The 20420-nt window shown below is 51.5% G+C and overlaps 6 protein-coding genes across 6 annotated transcripts; 4 read left to right on the top strand and 2 right to left on the bottom strand.

The window, feature by feature from the left end:
* Positions 1–77: 77 nt before the first annotated feature.
* COCMIDRAFT_83551 (uncharacterized protein) lies at positions 78–8166 on the top strand (the record flags this gene model as incomplete). The annotated part of the gene is made up of 12 exons (XM_007685471.1): positions 78–1112; positions 1181–1304; positions 1367–1924; positions 1988–2428; positions 2485–4646; positions 4701–4797; positions 4855–4880; positions 4938–5804; positions 5874–6230; positions 6290–6630; positions 6706–7189; positions 7261–8166. The coding sequence occupies 12 exons, from the start codon at positions 78–80 to the stop codon at positions 8164–8166; spliced, it is 7398 nt and encodes a 2465-aa protein (XP_007683661.1).
* A 589-nt stretch (positions 8167–8755) lies between these two features.
* COCMIDRAFT_83464 (uncharacterized protein) lies at positions 8756–11269 on the top strand (the record flags this gene model as incomplete). Its single annotated transcript, XM_007685470.1, has 4 exons — positions 8756–8983; positions 9077–9543; positions 9670–11118; positions 11182–11269. 4 exons carry the CDS (start codon positions 8756–8758, stop codon positions 11267–11269), a joined length of 2232 nt encoding a protein of 743 aa, XP_007683660.1.
* Positions 11270–11463: 194 nt separating this feature from the next.
* Positions 11464–13060, bottom strand: COCMIDRAFT_22551 (uncharacterized protein; the record flags this gene model as incomplete). Its single annotated transcript, XM_007685434.1, has 6 exons — positions 11464–11803; positions 11870–12602; positions 12669–12753; positions 12791–12867; positions 12932–12936; positions 13008–13060. The coding sequence occupies 6 exons, from the start codon at positions 13058–13060 to the stop codon at positions 11464–11466; spliced, it is 1293 nt and encodes a 430-aa protein (XP_007683624.1).
* Positions 13061–13536: 476 nt separating this feature from the next.
* On the top strand, positions 13537–15005 carry COCMIDRAFT_77260 (uncharacterized protein; the record flags this gene model as incomplete). The annotated part of the gene is made up of 4 exons (XM_007685469.1): positions 13537–13844; positions 13905–14176; positions 14238–14622; positions 14690–15005. Coding segments are annotated over 4 exons (1281 nt in total), but the record flags the coding sequence as incomplete, so codon positions are not given.
* Positions 15006–16776: 1771 nt separating this feature from the next.
* Positions 16777–17373, bottom strand: COCMIDRAFT_32787 (uncharacterized protein; the record flags this gene model as incomplete). Its single annotated transcript, XM_007685448.1, has 1 exon — positions 16777–17373. The coding sequence occupies one exon, from the start codon at positions 17371–17373 to the stop codon at positions 16777–16779; it is 597 nt and encodes a 198-aa protein (XP_007683638.1).
* A 759-nt stretch (positions 17374–18132) lies between these two features.
* On the top strand, positions 18133–19996 carry COCMIDRAFT_83543 (uncharacterized protein; the record flags this gene model as incomplete). The annotated part of the gene is made up of 6 exons (XM_007685468.1): positions 18133–18372; positions 18448–18564; positions 18625–18727; positions 18787–18855; positions 18913–19512; positions 19563–19996. The coding sequence occupies 6 exons, from the start codon at positions 18133–18135 to the stop codon at positions 19994–19996; spliced, it is 1563 nt and encodes a 520-aa protein (XP_007683658.1).
* Between the last annotated feature and the right edge of the window lie 424 nt (positions 19997–20420).

Raw genomic sequence — 20420 nt, 5'->3', positions numbered from 1 at the left:
TTCACATTGACCAGAAGTTTCGTTGCCGCTGAATTTCTGCCTTCAAAGTTGAACATTTTTCTTTTTGTCATTTCAACATGACCATCAAAGGAAGTGGCTCTGGTCCCAGCCCTATAGCCATCGTTGGCATCGGCCTAAGGCTCCCCGGAGGTTGCCACGATGCGAAATCCTATTGGGACCTTCTGGTCAACCAGAAAGATGCACGGCGACCGATACCTCCACAACGTTTCAATATCGACGGTTTCCACGGAAAGGCACAGGGGGCCAGTAATCTGTCCATGAGACATGGGTACTTTCTCGACGAGCCTGTCGACCGCTTCGACGCAGCTTTCTTCAGCATGTCCCAAGCCGAAGTTGCGCGCGTCGACCCCCAGCAGAGACTACTGCTCGAGGTCATGCACGAGGCACTTGAGAATGCTGGTGAGGTCGATTGGCGTGGCAGCGACATTGCGGTATATGCGGGCAGCTTTGGCCAGGACTGGCTGCAGATGCAAGCCCGCGACATGCAAGAAGGAAACGTCTACGACATCACGGGCATGGACGACTTCGTCTTTGCCAACCGCGTGTCGTACGAGCTTGATCTTCACGGGCCCAGTATGACAGTGAAGGCTGGTTGCTCGTCGAGCTTGATCGCGCTGCATCTGGCGTGCGAGGCGCTGAATCGGGGCGACTGTTCCGGAGCACTGGTCGGAGCGTCCAACTTGCTACTTTCGCCCGAATACTTCCTCGCCCTCGACAACCTCGGCGCATTGTCTCCCGACGGATCATCCCGCGCTTTCGACGCCAATGCAAACGGCTACGCCAGAGCAGATGCAGTCAATGCCATCTTTGTCAAGAGGCTAGACGACGCTGTCCGCGATGGCAATCCCATCCGTGCCATCATTCGCAGCACAGCGGTCAACGCCGACGGCAAGACCGTGGGTCTGACCAATCCCAGCACCGACGCCCAGGCCAGCTTGATCCGAAGAGCATATGAAAAGGCTGGCATCAGCAACCCAGAGGCAACTCCCATGGTCGAATGCCATGGCACAGGTACAGCAACAGGCGATCCGCTCGAGGTGGCGGCTGTCGTCCAGACGTTTGGCCACCAGCACCAGACATATATCGGTAGTGTAAGTACTAGTAATCTTCATAAGAGAAAACATTTCGGTCATTCCCATATCTAACCGAGTCTTTCTAGGTAAAACCAAACATTGGTCACGGAGAGGGAGCTGCTGGCCTGAGTAGCTTGATCAAATCAGTCCTCTCCTTGGAGCGCCATACCATCCCCCCAAACATCAAGTTCCAGACCCCTAATCCTAAGAGTATGCACCTCCAGTAACCTAACAACTTCTTTATGGGTTCAATGACTAAAACAGACCTGTAGTTCCCTTCACCGAAGCCAATCTGGTAGTACCAACAAAGGCAGTACCCTGGCCACAAGGGCGAGATCCCAGGATCAGTATTGATTCATTTGGCCTGGGTGGTGCTAATGCGCACGTGATTATCGAAGCAGACCCCTCCGCGCGCAGGTCAAACGGAGTTGTGCAGACCAATGGCTCTACCAAGCCTGTTCCGTCACAGCGGCTGCTGGCATTTTCAGCCCATACAGAGACATCTCTCAGAGCCATGCTAGCCAAATACGAGGCCTTTATCGGGTCTGAATCCTTTCAATTAACGGATCTAGCCTACACTCTTGGCGCAAGACGGAATCACCATAAGTTGAGGACTTTTTGCGTTACGGATGGGTCGTCATTACAGCCTGCACCAACCGTTCGAAGACCTGAGAACAGCCGTCTCCTTTTCATTTTCACCGGTCAGGGAGCACAGTGGAGTGGCATGGGTCGCGAGCTCATTCGAGACTTTCCATCGTTTAGGAATGATATCCAGCAGATGGATAAATGTCTCTCACAATGTCAATTCCCGCCTCCATGGAAGATGGAAGGTAAGATTTGAACCCCATAGAGGAACGCCTTGGCATCCTAACTAATACGTCAACCCAATCTAGATAAACTTTCCAATGCAGAGGAAGTGAATGCAGCAGAATACGCACAACCCCTCTGCACAGCGATACAAATCGCCTTGGTCAACCTATTGCGCAGCTGGAATGTTCATGCGGATGGGGTGGTTGGTCATTCCAGTGGAGAGATTGCAGCAGCCTATACTGCTGGCGCGCTCACAATGGAAGATGCCATTTTGGTAGCCTTCTATCGGGGTGTTACTAGTTCTCAGCAGACGAAACCTGGTGCCATGGCGGCTGTGGGACTGGGTAGAGATGAGGTCAATGGCCTATTGACCCCCGGCGCGACCATAGCCTGCGAGAACAGCCGATCGAGCGTAACCATCTCGGGCGATCTCGGTGCAGTAGAGAAAACACTGGATAAAGTACGCCAGTACCGAGCAGAGGCACTAGCTCGGAAGCTCAAGGTTGATAAGGCATACCACTCAGGTAAGTGCCCTTCCGCGGCGTGGTCGTAAGCGAAAAGTCGCTCTAACATATCACAGATCATATGATGTCAGTCGGCCCAGTGTATAGGAAGTTGATTTCGACCATCAAATCCCCGCATGATAACTCTCTTCCAATTCCATTCTTCTCTTCCGTCACGGGGAAGGAAACTCGGGATGCAAGTCTGCTGGGCCCAAACTACTGGAAGTCAAATATGGAGAACCCGGTTCTGTTCCTGTCCGCGGTAGAATCCGCCCTCGAGAGCACCCAAGACTTTAGTATAGCACTCGAGCTCGGCCCTCACGCAGCCTTATCCGGACCCTTCCGCCAAATTTGCAAAGATAGAGGCAAAACCGTGACTTATGATAGCTGTCTGACCAGAGCTAGCGATAGCACCAAATGTTTGTTGAGTGCCGTTGGTCGCTTGTTTTGTCAGGGAGTCAAGGTCGACTTTGCGGCCATGAATCCAGGGGCTACTACCATGTCCAGCCTGCCTCCGTATCCCTGGACCCACGACACATCCTACTGGCATGAGAGCCGAATCTCTCGTGAAATCCGCACACGCGCTCACCCCGAGCATGAGCTGCTTGGTGCACGCGTCATTGGCGGCAACGACCTCGAGCCCACTTGGAGAAAGATGCTGAGTCTGAAAGAGGTGCCCTGGCTCTCGGACCATGTAGTCGCCAGTGACATCGTCTTTCCCGCTGCCGGATACATCACCATGGCGACCGAGGCTGTGAGACAGCTTTCTTCGCATCCGGGTTCATTCACCATCCGCGCATTATCCATCGGATCAGCCATGCCTCTAAATAACGGAAAGACCACCGAGATCATGACCCGGCTCCAACCTCTAAGGCTAACAGACAACCAAGATTCAGCTTGGTTTGATTTCAGTGTTATGTCATACGATGGGACTAGATGGAGCCGACACTGTAGCGGAGAGATCCGTACTGCTGATGCCTTGGATTCGTCCACGGCTGAATTGGATTTGTCTGTGCCAGAAGGCAAGCGAGAAGTAGTCACCGCCAAATGGTACCAGGCCGCCAAGTCGGTTGGTCTAGAGTACGGACCTGAATTCCAGGGGTTGCAAGATATCTTCTACGATCTCTCTCGTGGACGTACATCGGCCACGCTGCAATCAACCGAGCAGTATTACGGTTTGCTTCATCCCACGGTTATAGACCAGCTCTTACAGTGCTGCATTCTTGGTTCAGTCAAGGGTCATGAAAGACTTCTGAATAGGACCGCTCTACCTGTCTATATCGAAGAGATGTCTATCGGTGTTGGTGATAACTTAAACAACCTTTACTGCGATGCGTATACCCTCATCAATGGCCATGACACGCTCTCGGCTCATGGATATATAGGGACCAGGGGTGGAGCCCTAGCACTTCAGGCCAAAGGAATCCAATTCCGCCTACTTGATATTCATACTAGTACCGCAGAAGACCCATTGAAGGAGCTCCACCTACTCGAGTGGCGGCCGGACATAGATCTTACCAACTTGGACCAGATGGTGCGTCAAGATCATGATCTAAGCAGCTGCCTCGAACTCGTGGAGAGACTCAACATCCTTTGTGTGCTAGAAAGTACTAGGATACTCAAACACCTCGACAGCTCGCATCATCATTTTCAACGATTCAAGGCGTGGAATGAGGAATACATCAACAAGCTACAGCGAGACGGCAGTCGTGTCGTGAAAAATGTCAATCAGATCCTGAAAATGGAGCAGGAGGAGCGAGTCTCTGCTATCAGAGCACTGACGGAAGAGGCTATTGCGACTCCAGCGCGAGACATTGCCCTTGCTATTGTCAGGATATTCAATGATGTGGAAGGCATCTTCACAGGAGCAGTAGAGCCTCTTGCGGTACTATTGAAGGATAACTTGCTCATGGAAATTTACAACTTTTTCAACATGCTGGAGTACCGCGATTTCTTCCGGCTCCTCGGCCACAAGAATAGAGGGACCTTGCGAGTGGTGGAGATTGGAGCCGGGACAGGAGGCTTCACTTCTACCATCCTGCCAGCCTTGATGGACTCTGCCGGCGACCACCTGTTTAGTACTTATACCTACACCGACATATCGTCGGGCTTCTTTAAAGCTGCGAAGGAGCGCTTCGAAGAGTACTCTGGCATTGAGTATACCGTTTTGGATATCAGCAAAGATCCTGCCGCGCAGGGCTTGGAACTTGGCAGCTATGATCTCGTCGTTGCCGCAAATGTAAAGAAAAACCAGCTTGCTGAGATTGAAGAGAGATAAACTAACACCAAAAAGGTTCTTCATGCTACCCCCGACCTAGTTCAAACCATGAAGAATTGCCGTTCTCTTCTACGGCCAGGTGGTCGGCTATTCATGTTGGAGCTGTGCTCCGGTAAGTCTTGGTCATATTTTTGATCTCAAATGAGACATGCTAACTATTTTTGTCTAGAGGCGAAATGGGTAAACTATATCATGGTATGTTTACATTACCTCTTATCATAATGATCCTGCTGGTTGCTAATGTCGCTTTAGGGTACACTCCCTGGTTGGTGGCTTGGAGAAGCAGACGGCCGTCCAAACGAACCGTATATACAGGGCGAACAATGGAATTCCATACTTCAAAAAGCCGGGTTTCGCAACATGACAGCCATAATGGATCAGAAGCCCCCATATCAGCTTGATAACATCATTGTCGCCAGTGCAAATGACGATGATGCGACAGCATCCAAGGCTCTCAATCTCCTAGTGAGGGATCCCAACCAGCCGTCAGCCATTGCCAACGCATTCTTGTCCGAGTTCCGCCAAGCAAGTTACGACGTAACTCTGTGTTCGCTACGGGAACAGCCAATTTCACCTGTTGACACTGTATCGCTTCTCGACATTGACGGGCCTCGAACATTCTTCGAGGACTTAGATGAGAAAGGACTCCGCGGAATCATCCGATTCATTACAAACAACCGCGGACAGCAGATGCTATGGCTCACAGGCCCGGCACAAGTATCGACAGAAAACCCACACCATGCCATGGTGCTGGGGCTTGCCCGCACGCTTCGCCTGGAGCTGGGTTCTCACTTCGCGACCATGGAGCTCGACATTGGCGCCAACCCGGCCCCCTTTGGCACGGTAGTAAGGGTTTTCGACCAGATTCAGAGACAGTCGAAGCTGGACGTGGCTGACTGCGAGTTTGCCCTAGTCAATGGCACGGTACAAGTGCCACGGTTCTTGACTCGCACAGCCGACCAGGTCGTTCCCATCCCCGACTCCCGGGTCTTTCGAAAACTCCATATGGGAAAGCCTGGCATACTTGCTAGCCTCCAATGGCAGGAAGGATTGCGGGACTCCGATTTGGGAGAAGGCGAGGTGGAGGTCAACGTCCGCTCTTCCGCAGTAACGCATCAGGTAAGCACAGCACTGGGATAGTGTCGTAACACCAGACTAGGTTCTTGGTCACTGACTATTTTCCTACAGGATGTCCTGTTCGCGTCTGGCGCTGTGCATGGCAAGCAGGGTCTGGGATTTGAGTGCGCCGGCATTGTTTCCCGTACAAGTTCGAGCGGCACTGACCTCCAGGTTGGCGATCGTGTGCTCTGCTGGTCATCAGGTTCACTGGCGACCCACGCACGTGTCAACTCCTCGTGCTGTATCAAGTTGCCTGACAGCTTGTCCTTCAATGACGCGGTTACGATGCCAACTGCGTACGCTAGCATAATCAAGGGTTTATTGGATAGCAGTTCGCTAGCTAATGGGGACACCGTCCTTATTCATTCCGCTTCCAGCCCTATAGGGCTTGCCGGCATCCAGATTTCTCAAATGCAAGGAGCAGAGGTGAGTATCCACAATCCTAATGTTGTTTATTTCTTTGTTCACTAATTACGACACGGTAGATATTTGTGACTGCCAAAACTGAGGCTGAGAAGGAATTTCTCGTAACTGAGCAAGGCATTCCGACAAGTCATGTCTTCTCATCTTCAGATGCCTCTTTTGTTGTAGGTATCATGCAAGCTACGAACGCACGCGGTGTAGATGTTGTCGTCAACCTCCTATCAGGAGATTTATTGCACGAGAGCTGGAAGTGTGTAGCAGCAGGCGGCAATATGATTGAGCTCTCAGGCAGAGACATCACTGGGCACGGCAAACTAGACATGACTATGTTTGGGGGAAATCGTGGATTCCACGGAATCAACATACCCACCCTGATTACTCAAAAGCCATCGCTAGCTCCCAGGTAGGCTTTTCTTCTTGCTAATACAGGGCCTTGGCCATCTCCCTTTGAGTCTACACAGCTGACCACGTACGGCAGGTTTCTGAAAGACACAATGGACTTGTACACAGGCGGGTCGATCAAGCCAATTAGCCCGATCAAAGTATATACGCCAAGCAACATTAAGCAAGCGTTCCACCAACTCCAAAACGACAGCGACCAGATTGGTTCTGTGGTTCTAGAGTTCTCCAACGAACCGCAGAGTCTGATAGTAGCCGAATCCTGTAGCTACGCGATTCAGTTTCGAAAGGACCGAGCCTATGTCTTGATTGGAGGCTTGGGCGGCTTGGGCAGATCGGCCGCAGTTTGGCTCGCTGAAAGGGGGGCCGGCTGTATTATCTTCCTGTCGCGCTCGGCTTCCGCTGGTGCGGATACCCGGTCTTTGATACAGGAGCTGAAGGTATTGGGTTGCGAGACTCAAATTGCGACTGGGAGCGTGACAGATACGACGGCGGTGGACAGACTGGTAGCGAACGCAGCAAAGCCCATTGCCGGAGTGCTACATTTAGCCCTAGTTCTCAAGGTGAGTACTGCAAGTGCTATTTTGAAGAAACAAATTCAACACCAGGACTTGATACTAAGCAACGCACGTAGGACGAAGCGCTACTTGACATGACGTTCGACAGTTGGCGAGCCGCGACCGAGGCAAAGGTGCAAGGCACTTGGAACTTGCATCACGCCCTAGAGAGTCAGCCATTGGAATTCTTCGTCCTAGCTAGTTCCATCTACGGTATCCAGGGCAATCCGAATCAGGCCAATTACGCGGCAGCCAGCACGTTCCTCGACGCCTTCGTACAGTTCCGACAGAAGCTGGGCTTGCCGGCTTCAGTTATCGACCTGGGGGTCATGGCGGATGTCGGTTATGTCAGCGAGCGCCCGGCCATTTTGGAGAGCCTCAGACGCGCAGGAGCCCAGTTGCTAGGCGAGAACGACTTCCTGAGGTCTTTACAGTTGGGAATCCGTGCCTCGTCTGCGCCCGCACCTCTACTCCCGACCGACTTGACCTCTGGCTATGTGAACCGGGCCCAGTTCGTCGTTGGAATCGGTCAACACCCTCCGGATGCTCGTGGTCTGGGGTTGAAGAGAGTGAAGGACAGCCCTCAAGGACCGGGGAAGCGTGCTAACGCACAAGACGGCACGGGAGAGGATGAGGGCGACAAACTGCGACAGTTTCTGGAGGGGGCGAAGCGCGATCCAAGCTCGTTGAAGGACGAAATGGGAGTCACGCAATTCCTGGCGGCGCAAGTGGCCGAGTGCCTGAAGGGATTGTTGATCTTTGGCGATAACTCGAGCCTGGACCTTGGGCTCGGTCTGGCGGATTTGGGCGTCGATTCGCTCGTTGCCATTGAATTGCAAAGCTGGTGGATCCAAAGTTTTGCTACGCACATTACCATCCTAGAGCTGACCAAGAGCGCCTCCATCGTAGCTTTAGGTCAGCTAGCCAGGTGCCGCATGCTAGAAACGTTCCATGGACACACTCCAGAATTGGTCGCGCCATAAGTTCAAGATAGGGACACTGCACAAAATCGATTTGCGTGTAGAAGAACACAGATTATGATAAAAGGAATCTCAGGTTATGGTCCCTTTGTCGGTACGTTTGGATTTGGCGTTTCATACTCTCCTAGTGGGCAGGTTTTATTCACTCATTCTTTATCCTTTGCAATTCGAATACAATATAGAAAACCGAATAGAACTTTGAGAAACACTATGGTGAAATCCTGTTGTGCCTTGTTTATTGTATCAAACTGAAAGATACGGCGCCCAACAGAAGTGTTGATGATGTAGTTTGATCGTGCCTTACCTTGTGTAATAGTGGTGCCAGCCATTGCATCCACCTGCCTTAGAACACTATACGGGCACTTTTACCTATCTGGGAATGCCAAGATGTAAGATACCTGTTGTAGTTCTCTTTTGCAGGGCAGGTCGACCCGAACGCAAGATGTATCATCCAATCAGGTAACTGGTAATCATTTGCGATAGTTGAGACTGTTGACAAGGCTACTTATGTATCAATATAATTTTGCGTAGTATAACTAGCAAGTTAGCAGCTCTATCTAAGCGGAGTGCTATGTTTCGGACGGGAAACAAAATGGGACAACACAAAGCATCTTGGGAAACGTCGACGAACGGGAAGGTGCCTTTAGACACCAACGGGAAAGTGTCTCTGGACACTACCGAAGACCAAAAGACTGATTATTCAAAATGGCGGTTGATTGACGACCAGGGCCGCCAATCATGGCGCTATCTCGAGTCTGACGAGGAGGCGGCAAAATGGCCACAGACGACGGCTGAGAAGCATTTTCTTGGTTTAAACATTGTTAGTAGAAACCAAATCCTATCTCTCCTCCACTTACGGTCCAAGCCGTAGTAAATTTAGATGTTTGTTGCTGATGGCTGATACAACCTTCAGGACTTGCCAGACGTACCCAAGGCGCAAACACCGTTGCAGGCCGCTCAAGGGGCCATGTCGTATCTCAGCCAACTACAGATGGCTTCGGGGCAGTGGGCGAGCGAGTGCACTGGGCCCAACTTCATTCTGCCCTGTGTAGTCCTGGCTGGGTACGTGACGGGCACTCCCCTTCCCGCTGGGTATGCTGTCGAGATCCGGCGGTACCTCTTTGCCAGCCAACGCGTGGCTGATGGAGGCTGGGGATGGCATGCCGAGGCAGACAGTAGCTCAGCCATTGCCACCGCCCTCAACTACGTCGTCCTGCGGCTACTGGGGGCGAGTAGAAATGACCCGCGCCTAGTCAGGGCCCGGGAGCTGCTGCACACGTTCGGTGGAGCTACACACGTCCCGGGTATCGGCAAATTCTGGCTCTGCGTCCTCGGTGTCATGAAATGGGAATGCGTCAATCCTTTCCTACCCGAGATGTGGTAAGTAACGCTCTGTCCTGCACGGGTCAATACTCTACTCCTTATGGATGGATGTATAGATGGAATACATAAGTAGCGGTTCCATCAGTCATGCAAACCCCAGGCTAATCAGTGTTGGCATGTCAGGCTCTCGTCCGACTCGGACCCCGCTGCACCGAGCAAATGGTATCTCCATACGCGGACTAACTTCACCTCCATGTCCTATGTGTGGTCCAAGCAGTGGAGTTATGGCGGGGATGCCGTCACCGAGCAGCTCAAAGCCGAGCTCTACACGCAGCCCTACGACACCATCAATTTCGCAGCCCACCGTAGTTCCCTCGCTGCCGTGGACAACAACTATCCAAAATGGTGGGTCGTAAACCTCATGAACTGGTTGACCGTTGCTGTCTACCTCCCGTACATGCGCAAGCCCACCACCGCATATAGCGGCGAGCGCAAGGTCTGGGACCTCATCGTGGCCGAAGACAAAAACACCGAGTACATTGGGCTCTCTCCCATCAGCAAGGCCGGGAACCTCGTCGCCAGCTACATCGAGGAGGGGCCTCACGGGAGCTCTGTCCGCGCCCATCGGCAAACCATGACGCAGTACTTCTGGATGACCAACGACGGCATGGCCTGCAACCTCTCGGACGGTATCCAGGTCTGGGACACGTCACTAGCGGTGCAGGCCCTCAGTGCGGCGGGTGCGGGCACTGATCCCAAGTTCCACTCGACGCTCATCAGGGCCCATGTCTTCCTGAAGGACCATCAGTTGTTGGAAGATGTACCGGACCAGGAGAAGTGCTACCGATGGCCCCGCAAAGGCGGATGGCCGTTCAGCACCAGGTACCAGGGCTACATGATTAGCGAGTGCACTGGCGAGGGCCTCCGATCCATCATGCAGCTTCAAGAGATGAGCTATTTGGATCTGGCCCAGCCGGTATCTGAGCAAAGGCTACGCGACGCGGTCGACTGTCTGCTCAACTTGCAGAACGACACGGGCGGCTTCGGAGTTTACGAGAAGCGAACAGGTTCGCCCAAACTCGCATGGCTGGAGATGGGGGAGTTTGTGGGCAAGACCATGGTTACATACGACTTTGTCGAGTGCACCACGGCCGCAGTATCCGCCCTTTTGGCCTTTAGCAAGCTGTACCCTGATTACCGCGCCGCTGAAATTGAGAGCACGACAGTGCAGGGACTGTCCTTTATCAAGAAATCCCAAAAGCCCGACGGTGGCTGGCATGGTGCCTGGGGCGTCTCTTTCACCTATGCCGGAATGTTTGCGCTCGAAACCCTGGCCCTCGCGGGAGAGATTTACACGACCAGTGAGGCTTCGCGTCGCGGATGCGACTTTCTCGTGGGCAAGCAAAAGGCTGATGGGGGCTGGGGAGAGTCCTATCTGAGCTTGCAGCGCGAAGAGTACGTTCAGCATCAAGAGTCCCAGGTGGTGCAGACGGCCTGGGTCTGCATGGCGCTGATGCTCGCCGGATACCCTGACGTTGAGCCTGTAAAACGTGGACTGAGACTGATCATGTCTCGACAGCAGTCCAAAGGGCAATGGCATCAAGAGGCACTCGAGGGCGGTGTCGGGGATGGGTGAGTATTTGCTTCTTACCTCTGTTCATTTTGCCAAGATCGGACAACTAACATGCTCGACAGGGTTATATCTTATTCTAATTACAAGCTTTACTGGCCGATTCGAGCTTTGGCTGAATATGCAAACAGGTTTGGAGACGGGACGCTGTGAGAAAATTAGGCACGAGGCACGGTGTTGTTATCACTTTGAATCACCTTTGAAGGATGGAAGTAGATTGTTGATGCCATCTCTATTGCCTCATGTCGTTGATATGCGATGAAAAAAAGAACAAATAACCTCAACCAGCAAGCTTACCTAGAGGGTACATCACAGATGAGATTGACGATATTGCAGATACTACTCTACTAGGCAACAATCAAAGCGGCCAGTGTCTTTTCGGCCATCCCAGCAGCATCCCAGGTCCAGTAAGAGTGTTGCATCTTGACGACATCGCTATTTTGACCCGTATTTGAAGCAGCTCTTCTTTCCGAGTCTCTGGCCGCCTGTGCGTCGCCATCCCGGAGGTGTAGTTGCTCCCTTGCACGGTACGTAGCCGCTTGGATATGATCCACCCTCTCCTTGCGAGATGATTCGTATGCCCGTAATGCTAAAGGCAGCTGCTGTCGATTCTCAATCAACGAGAGTACTGTGGCAATAGCAGTCGCATCCTCGACCGCCTGGGCAACTCCCTGGCCGAGATACGGACTAATCAGGGTACATGTTAGTTACGGTCAAGAACCGGTACAGGTAGTGATAAGGGGCGAGACTGACAGCATTGCGTGGCACGCATCCCCAAGAAGAACGGTCGATCCTTTGACCCAAATAGGCGCCGGAGGATATATGAACATCCGAAAGTTGGGTACTTCAGGCGGAGCAAGTGCCACCAGTTTGAGAAGCGTTGGATCCCATCCCTGGTAATCCGCCAGCACATTTTGCTTGTCCGTCACCGATGTCCACGATTCTTCTGCGTCGCCATTGTCTGGATGGATGAGAACGACATTGAGCAGTCGGTGGTTATGCACTGGATATGCGACCACATGGCGGGAAGGCCCGTCCCACCTGGTGGCCCAGGGCCGTTGTACGAGCTCCTGCAACCTTGGGTCGGATTCCAGCAAGTCACGCGAGAGGGTAAATCTATACGCAGCCTCACCTGTGGGCAATGGTACAACGGCTTCAGGTGGGCAAACCCTGGCCTTCAAAGTGGATTTCACGCCGTCCGCTGCGATGATCAAGTCACCCGCCACGCGTTGTCCATCAGAGAGCACAGCGATAGTGGTTTCAATATCAACATCCACCACCCTCGCTCCTAGTCGAATCTCAACATTTTCCAGCTCTTGAGCGCGCGCAAGAAGCGCCAGTTGCATATCCCCGTGGTGCACAGCGTTCTGCTTCCCTACTGGGTTTGCCGCGGTCTGAGTGATCAACTCCCCAGTATCCCACTTGGTGATCTCGATGCCGTCTAAGGGGACACATGCGGTGTCATTCGCTTGGAGCACTCCTTCAGCTATTTTACAGCTTCATCAGTCTTTGAAGCAGGCTTTGCTTTAGCAGCACGGGGCAATCTACCTACATTCATACCATTGCCGCGTGGTTGGTGGCAATGCCACTCCTGCACCAACGTGAGATAGCTGGACGTTGATTAGCGCACGAAGCAGCTAGAATGAGTAGTCCAGTAAAATAGCAATCGCCTACCTCAAACGTCGACTCAAGCACTAGCACGGAATGTCCGCGGTTCCCAAGCGCGACGGCCGCTGACAGGCCTCCGATGCCTTTGGTCCAAATATTTAGATCTTGACCTCGTTACTTGGCTGACCAAAAGTCAAATCCGCTTACCTGCTCTGTATGGGAGTTTTGTTAGTCAGTCCATTATAGTAGAGAGTCAGAAAACAAGTAGAAAGTCTCTTCGTACCCGACAATCACTACATGGAGCGGGACTCGGCAAATTGGCTTCGTGGTCGACATGACTATTGACGCAGTACTAAGAGATTTTAGATTGGTACCTTCCAAAGTACGTGATGATGACCTCTGAAGTGAGTCGCATATATGGCCAAACAATGATAAGATATATGCATGAAATTCTTCCGTTTCTTCTATGCGTTAAGTTCAAACATTGACGTTGTGAATAGATTGCCAATATGCGACCAGTGTCGTGTCGAGTTAACGAGTGGACCTAACTCGCCTAGAACTGCCCCAGACACTCCTCATCAGCAAAAGTGGAATAGACTATCAACGACTATCACCTGAGCATGCGATGATGATACCTTAGATTCTGCAAATGTCAGTCAGATTACCCAATCGCTTTTTCTAAAAATTTTACTCTTGAACGGGCCCATGATATATAGTCGTGGGTTTTATGAGGTATACTATCCTCGTAAAGAAATGGGTCAAAGTGTTTCCCATTTTCCTATCTGCCAATTCAATACGCCAAGCGACAAATCATGGGAGACTTCGAGAAGAGTCATGACTTCAAGGTAGTCATAGTGGGGGGGTCTGTGGCAGGCCTAGTTCTTGCCCATAGCTTGCACAAGGCCGGGATCGATTACATCGTCCTTGAAGGTCGCGACCATATCGACCCACAAATTGGTGCTTCCATCGGCCTTTTTTCCAACGGCTCCCGCATCCTCGATCAATTGGGCGTCTTCGAAAGCATCCTCGAGTGTACGGAGCCATTGAAATGGTACGACATGCTCACCGGGCAGGGAGATCTGGTACGGCGTGATGATTCCCTGCAGTTGATCGAGGCACGGTACGTCATATGATCTGTGCAAACACTACATAAGCATTTTTGAGCTGAGATATATCGTAGTACGGGTTATCCTGTGACGTTTCTCGAGCGGCGGCAGGTCCTCCAGAAGCTCCATCAACTCTCCCCGGACCAGAGCAAGATTCTCACTGGCAAAAAGGTCGTGTCTGTTCGCACCCTACCGGATGGTGTTGAAGTAAATTGTGCAGATGGCTCCATATTCACTGGAGATATAGTGGCGGGAGCCGATGGTGTGCATAGTCGAATCCGCCGTGAGATGTGGCGCCACGCCAAAAGCGACGATGCCCTCAAACACCTAAAGGATGATGAAAAGGGTAAGCTACTGGTTCCCCATACGCAATCAGATGGAGATATCAGCCGATAACAAGTCTGTAGCGATGTTCGCCGATTACAGGTGTCTTTACGGCATGTCTTCCCCTGTACCAGGCTTGCGGGAAACGAGCATTTACCGTACTTTCAACAAGGACTGGTCCTTTCTGGTGGTTGTCGGAAAACACGAGTGCTGCTTCTGGTTTGTATTTGAGAAGCTAAGTAGAACACATAGACTGCCGGATCTGCCAAGATACACGGAATCTGATCAGGACGAGTTCGTGAAGCCGTTCATGAATCGCCATGTCTCCCAGGATGTAAATTTTGGAGCTCTCTGGCATCGAAAGATAGCAGCCACTTTGGCGGCATTGGAGGAGGCGCAATATAACCATTGGACATATGGACGCTTTGTCTGCCTAGGCGACTCCATACACAAGATGACACCAAACATGTAGGACATCCTGAATCTCCCCCTGTTCAACTACCGAAGACAATCATTGACATGAGAGGCAATATAGTGGCCAAGGTGGCAATTGGGCTATCGAGAGCGCTGCTGCTCTAACAAATAAGCTGCGTGCAATGATGAGCACAACACAAAGACCATCGTTCGGGCAGATCTGTGACACGCTGAGTGACTACGAGCAGAGCCGGCAAATTCGCACCAAGGAGGTGTGCGCAATGGCCGGTTTTGCCACCCGTCTTGAAGCATTCGACAAGTTCTGGCACAAACCAATGGCGTTGTATGTTGTACCACGGGCAGGCGACATGCTCGTAGATGTTCATTGCCAGTCAGTCGCAGGAGCACACATGTTAGATTTCCTTCCGCCGCCGGAGCTGTCGCTGAAGCAGGACACCATCTTCCAGGCAGTAGAGTTTGACCGACGAGGGCCCCATGTTGCATGGCGTGTCCTTGGTGCCGTCCCACTCCTGGCTTTCTGTTTTGCCGCTCTCCATACTTTGGAGCCTACAACATCTATCATACGTGCGAATCAAGACGCCAAGGCAGTGCAACCAGCTATGCTGTCATATCTTGGCGACTTCTTCCCACTCCAAGTCATCGCCCTGGTAGAGAGTGCCCGGCGAGGCAACAGCATGGGGATTGCCGCTCTCTGGCCACTGTTTGGACTCACAGGGTACTGGGGAAGCACAGGATATGCCTTGCCGATGTACTTCTTCCTCCAATACATCTTATCCCCGCCAAGTCGGTACGCTGCCGCGGACAACCGCCTCGTGCCCACACATTACGCCAGATCCGCTGTGGCGGCGACCGTAGTGGGCTACTTTCTCCTCGTAGCCTTTGGCATGGGTACCCAACAGAACCATTCTGTGTATGCCAACTGGTATTTACTACCTGCCTGCACGGCTATCCTGCACCCTCTGCTTGCCTCGTTTCTCCCCAACAGTACCTTCGCCGACCGGGTTAAAAGCCCTCGTGCTGATATGAAGCACCTACTCGCATCTTATACCATTAGTGGCATCGTCAGTGGCTTGACGCATGTTTACTCCTCGTCGCTGTCACCGTGGGGCCTGAGCAAGATGTTGTCTATCGTAGCTCGGCTGCGGCAAGGAACCTTGATTCTAGAAGAGACATGGCCAGAGAAGCTCATTCAACGATATCATGTACTTGTGCTAGGGGGCGGGCTGTTCTGGGCCCTTCTCCATTTGTGGGACCTGAAAAGCACTGGAAGACTTAAGGCAGGTTGGCTCAAGGTTACTGTGGCGCTCGGTGGTATGCTTGTGACATTCGGACCTGGCACTGCATTAGTCTTGGGATGGGCATGGAGAGAGGTAGTGTTGGCTCGAAAGACTGCGCGTCATTAGAGAGTTCAACGATGATAGGTTGGAGGCCTGCATCGATGCCGACACAGACAGTATGAAAGCATGGTAGAATGTCATGTACTTGATCAAATATGGAAGCAATCCACGACATTCTTTCTCCGCGGCCGCTTGCGGGGTCGATATGCTGTGCAACCCCCCTCACCCCCGGGGCGTCAGGCCTAATCACGAGCAAGCGGACGTAGATACGTAAAGGTGGTGTGGTAATTGTCATAATGCATTCAGTCAAAGGTGTCATATCAGCCACAGAAAACCCAGACAAGATGGCTGCTGTCGACTGCGCCTGTCGGCTTCTGTCCGTCCGATTTTATCACTGGTCTTTTTCCTTAGAAGGGCGTCATCGCCTTCCATTCTATAGCTGATTGATAATCTTCCACTCGCTTGAAGCGAATGGCTGCAATTGTCTCTATCAAAGAAGTTCCAAGAAATTGGTGAGGTGGCTGCATTTATCTGTCTGTTCAGGACCCATCGTTAAGGTATCGTGAAGGCCGACGATAGAAACAGCGACTGAGCAGCGGGACGATGATATTGAAAGAAAGATAGTCGTCAGGCTGAAGTATACGGATCAAGTGACTGCATCATGTTCAATTGTATATATCAATGGACTAATATTTTGCTTGGGTTCACTTTCCGTTGTGAAAGAATTAAGCTGTATTCACTACATGTACGGAACTTGATTTCCGTTAGTGAGGGTGAATCTGAGATACCTAGGTTGGTTTTTTGTTGCTTTTACACTGCTGTTCCCCATCCCTACTGCTCTCTGCTCTTCCTACTGCTCTAGAATCTCCTTGACTTCCCCGAAGGCCTTGAGGATCTGATCCTTGGCTCCTGCCTCAGTCCACGCCTTCTTAGTGTCCTCGCCCAAGACGCCGTCGTTGATGGCGGCGAAGACGTCGGTGCCTGGGGCGAATGCGAGCTGGACCTTGGTCGGGGCGACCTTCATCTTCATGACGAGCTCCAGGCTCTCGCTGAGGTGCTTGTTGGCGCGCTCCCCGCCATGCGAGCCGTAGCTGATGACGGCCACAGGCTTCCCGGGCCACTCGTTGTACAGGTAGTCGATGGCGTTCTTGGTGGCCCCCGACATGCTACCGTTGTACTCGGGGATGACGAAGATGTAGCCCTGGAAGGATGCGATGGCCTCGCTCCATTTCTTGGAGTGATCCTTGGTGAACTGCTTCATGGCTGGGACCATGGCGGGCATGACGGGCTCATCAAAGATTGGGAGGTTGAAGTCGGCGATGGACAGAGGTTCGACCTCTATCTTGTCTTCCGGGCGTGACTTGATCACCTCATGAACCCATCCTGCAACGTCGGTTCCCACACGGGGGGTGCGGGTGCTGCCGGTGATAAGAGCGATTTTGGACATGGTAACTGATTATGGAGTGACTCTAGATACGAGAGAATGGCAAATGAAAATGTGTAGAGGATTGCTCTTGCCACTAGTTGAGGTCTATCAGAGTAGACAAAAAAATAGACTTAAATACCTCCTGCCCTCAAGCGAGGCGGGGAGGCGGGGATCTACCCACCTCTAGATTATGCGCGCGCGCGAGGTTGTAAAGGCGACGGACGAGTAAATGGAGCACCGGATGGATGGCAGATACCCTGCACGCGTGTTATACTATGCCTGTTGTGTGTGTAGACGAAGGATTGCACTAGTCCTATCTGGTCGCCCCCTTGCGTTGATAACAAATCCGCCCTCGCGTTGATGACAAATGGCCCCATTGGGTCGATTACTAACACATTTTTGTTTGATGGGTAGGGCGTTTCGAGTTACCCCGCCATGGGCAGGAGAAATGGTTTGAGAACGACGGCGGCTATTGTTGCTTCGAATCGGCTAGTTTGCCAATTCACTGGAAACGTATGTCGAGTCTGCCAAGGCGAAGACACTTGTCTCCCGCGTGAAACCAGCAACAATGGCTCGTCCCCATAGTACGCAAAGGTGCCAATCCTATCACCTTGGCGAGTCTCTAGTATTAATCTCGGAAGCTTTCTGAAATCACCACTTGGCTATTATCTGCAAGCTTCGCGAAAGTGTCTCCTGGGGTGTAGCAAGGCAACATAAGACATCTCTGATACGGAATGCCGAGTCACCAGGCTTGAACAAATTAATATTCATCGTTGCACAATGTTGGGCATTTCTTTCAACGAAGCGTCCCGGCACTCTGGCACCCGGCTTGCCATCAATTTTATCCTTACTATTGCCGCCCTTGCCTTGGTTCGAAGGATTGGGAAAATATGCTTGGCAAAGTACCGCCTGCAGGCACTTCCGTTGGTCAATGGGCACGGCCTATTCGAGTCTGACAAAAGATCTAAAGAAAACTTTTTCTTCAACGCCCAAAGCCTGTTAGATGATGGATACGCAAAGGTGAGTTACCCTAATCTACCAAGGTGTCAATTGAAAAGGGTAGGACGAGCTAAGCTGAGTTATGACCTTCTATAGTCCTCCAAGGCATTTCGGGTACAGACCGACAACTCGCAGGTGGTGGTGTTGGCACCTGAATGTGTAAGCGAGATTCGGAATGATAACCGTTTCAACTTCACTCAACTTCTGGCAGATGTAAGTTGTTGTCCAACGGACACAGAAGCGATGCAGGGAGGTGACGATTAGGGTGTTTAGGACTTTCTAGGGCATATCCCTGCCTTCACCAACTTTAGTCCGCACAATGGTCTGAACGATATGGCAAAAGAGGTCTTGACGAAAAAGCTTAACCCGTCTCTTGGTAAGACACACTTATTGCGTGTGAATGGGCCCAAGACTGACTGGTACGTATCTGGCAAGGCCTTGTTACCAAAGATGTTTCAACCGAGGCAACACTCGCGTTCCGCGACCATTGGACGGATGACACAGGTACGTATGCATGTGCCTCAAGATTGACAATCATGCTTCTAGTCTGACCGAGTGAAGAATGGCACTCGATCAATATGAAAGGAACTATCCTTGAGATTGTAGCACAGTTATCCTCGCGCGTCTTCCTTGGGCCAGAGCTCTGTCGGAACCCTGCCTGGCTACGAATCACAGTCGACTACACCACCAACCTGTTTTTCGGCGTTGAGGCGCTGAAGAAATGGCATAGCTTTCTCCGCCCTCTCGTGTGGCGCTTCGTTCCAGAAGTTCGAAAAGTACGCCAGCAGATCGAAGAGGCGATACGCCTCATCCAGCCTGTCGTCGATAAGAGGACTGCCGAGTCTCGATCTTCAGACGACTCCTCAAAGAAGGTAAAGTATACAGATGCCGTTCAATGGGCTCACGAATTGGCCGGCGATAGGCCGTACCATCCGGCATTACTGCAGCTCGGATTTTCACTGGCAGCGATTCATACGACAACCGACCAACTTTGCCAGACGCTTTACGACCTGTGTGCGCACCCAGAGTATATAGACCCTCTGAGACATGAGTTGGTTACTGTTCTGAAGGAGAGCGGCATGACTAAAGCTGGGCTATACAAACTCAAACTCATGGACAGTTTCATGAAAGAAAGTCAGCGATTAAAGCCTGGAGCTTCGCGTTAGTACCTCTCCACTCCTGTTTGATGTGACACTAATTTTCAATTTTAGTCTTGATGCGACGTTTAGTAATGGAGGATGTTACTCTTTCCAACGGCGTCTTTCTACCCCGGGGAGTACAGGTTGGCTTTCCTTTACGCTCGCATTTCGACCCGAAGGCCTACCCGGATCCCGATGTGTTTGACGGATACCGCTTTGCGAAGATGGCAGGTGACCCAGAGAGAGAGATATTGCGTCACTTTGTCTCGACAAGTCCTGAACATTTAGCCTTTGGGTTCGGGAAACATTCTTGTCCTGGGCGGTTCTTTGCAGCCATTGAAGTCAAGATTGCGCTCTCTCATATCCTGCTCAAGTATGATTTCAAGCTGGCAGAAGGGACCACACCCACTGCAATGAAGATGGGTTGGGCTTTAATTGCAGACCCAATGGCACATTTCATGATTAAGCGCCGCGAAGGCATTGACGAAAGTGTTCTCACTGCCTAGTTATCAACTACCTAGTTAGGTCCATCTAACCTTTCTTGAAATATAGAGTTAAGATTCAAAATACGAATTTTATGTTCAACATATATAGTCGTAAGTTGTGATTTAAACGTAAAGAAAATTATATATATGTATATGTATCTCATGCCTTAAAAGAGGAAGGTAGCTATGTAGTTTGATAGATCATCTAGAGTAGATTTAATATCGTTTAAATTGTAATCTAGGTAGAATCTAGAGAATATTATATAACCTTCTACGATGTCACTAACGGATAACTGGGCGAGGTCCGATTAGATGATGTCTGTGACTAAGGCTTGGTGCGGCTGTGTTAGGCTTATAGCGTTACTAAGATGACGAACACAACAGCAAGCGTCCGCCCGCACCCTTCTAAACAATAGTAGTTATCCGCGGTTCACCGTTAAATCAA

This window comes from Bipolaris oryzae, assembly GCF_000523455.1.
Source record: "Bipolaris oryzae ATCC 44560 unplaced genomic scaffold scaffold_10, whole genome shotgun sequence".
Classification (NCBI taxonomy): Eukaryota; Fungi; Ascomycota; class Dothideomycetes; order Pleosporales; family Pleosporaceae; genus Bipolaris; species Bipolaris oryzae.
This window is presented reverse-complemented; position numbering and strand designations above follow the sequence as displayed.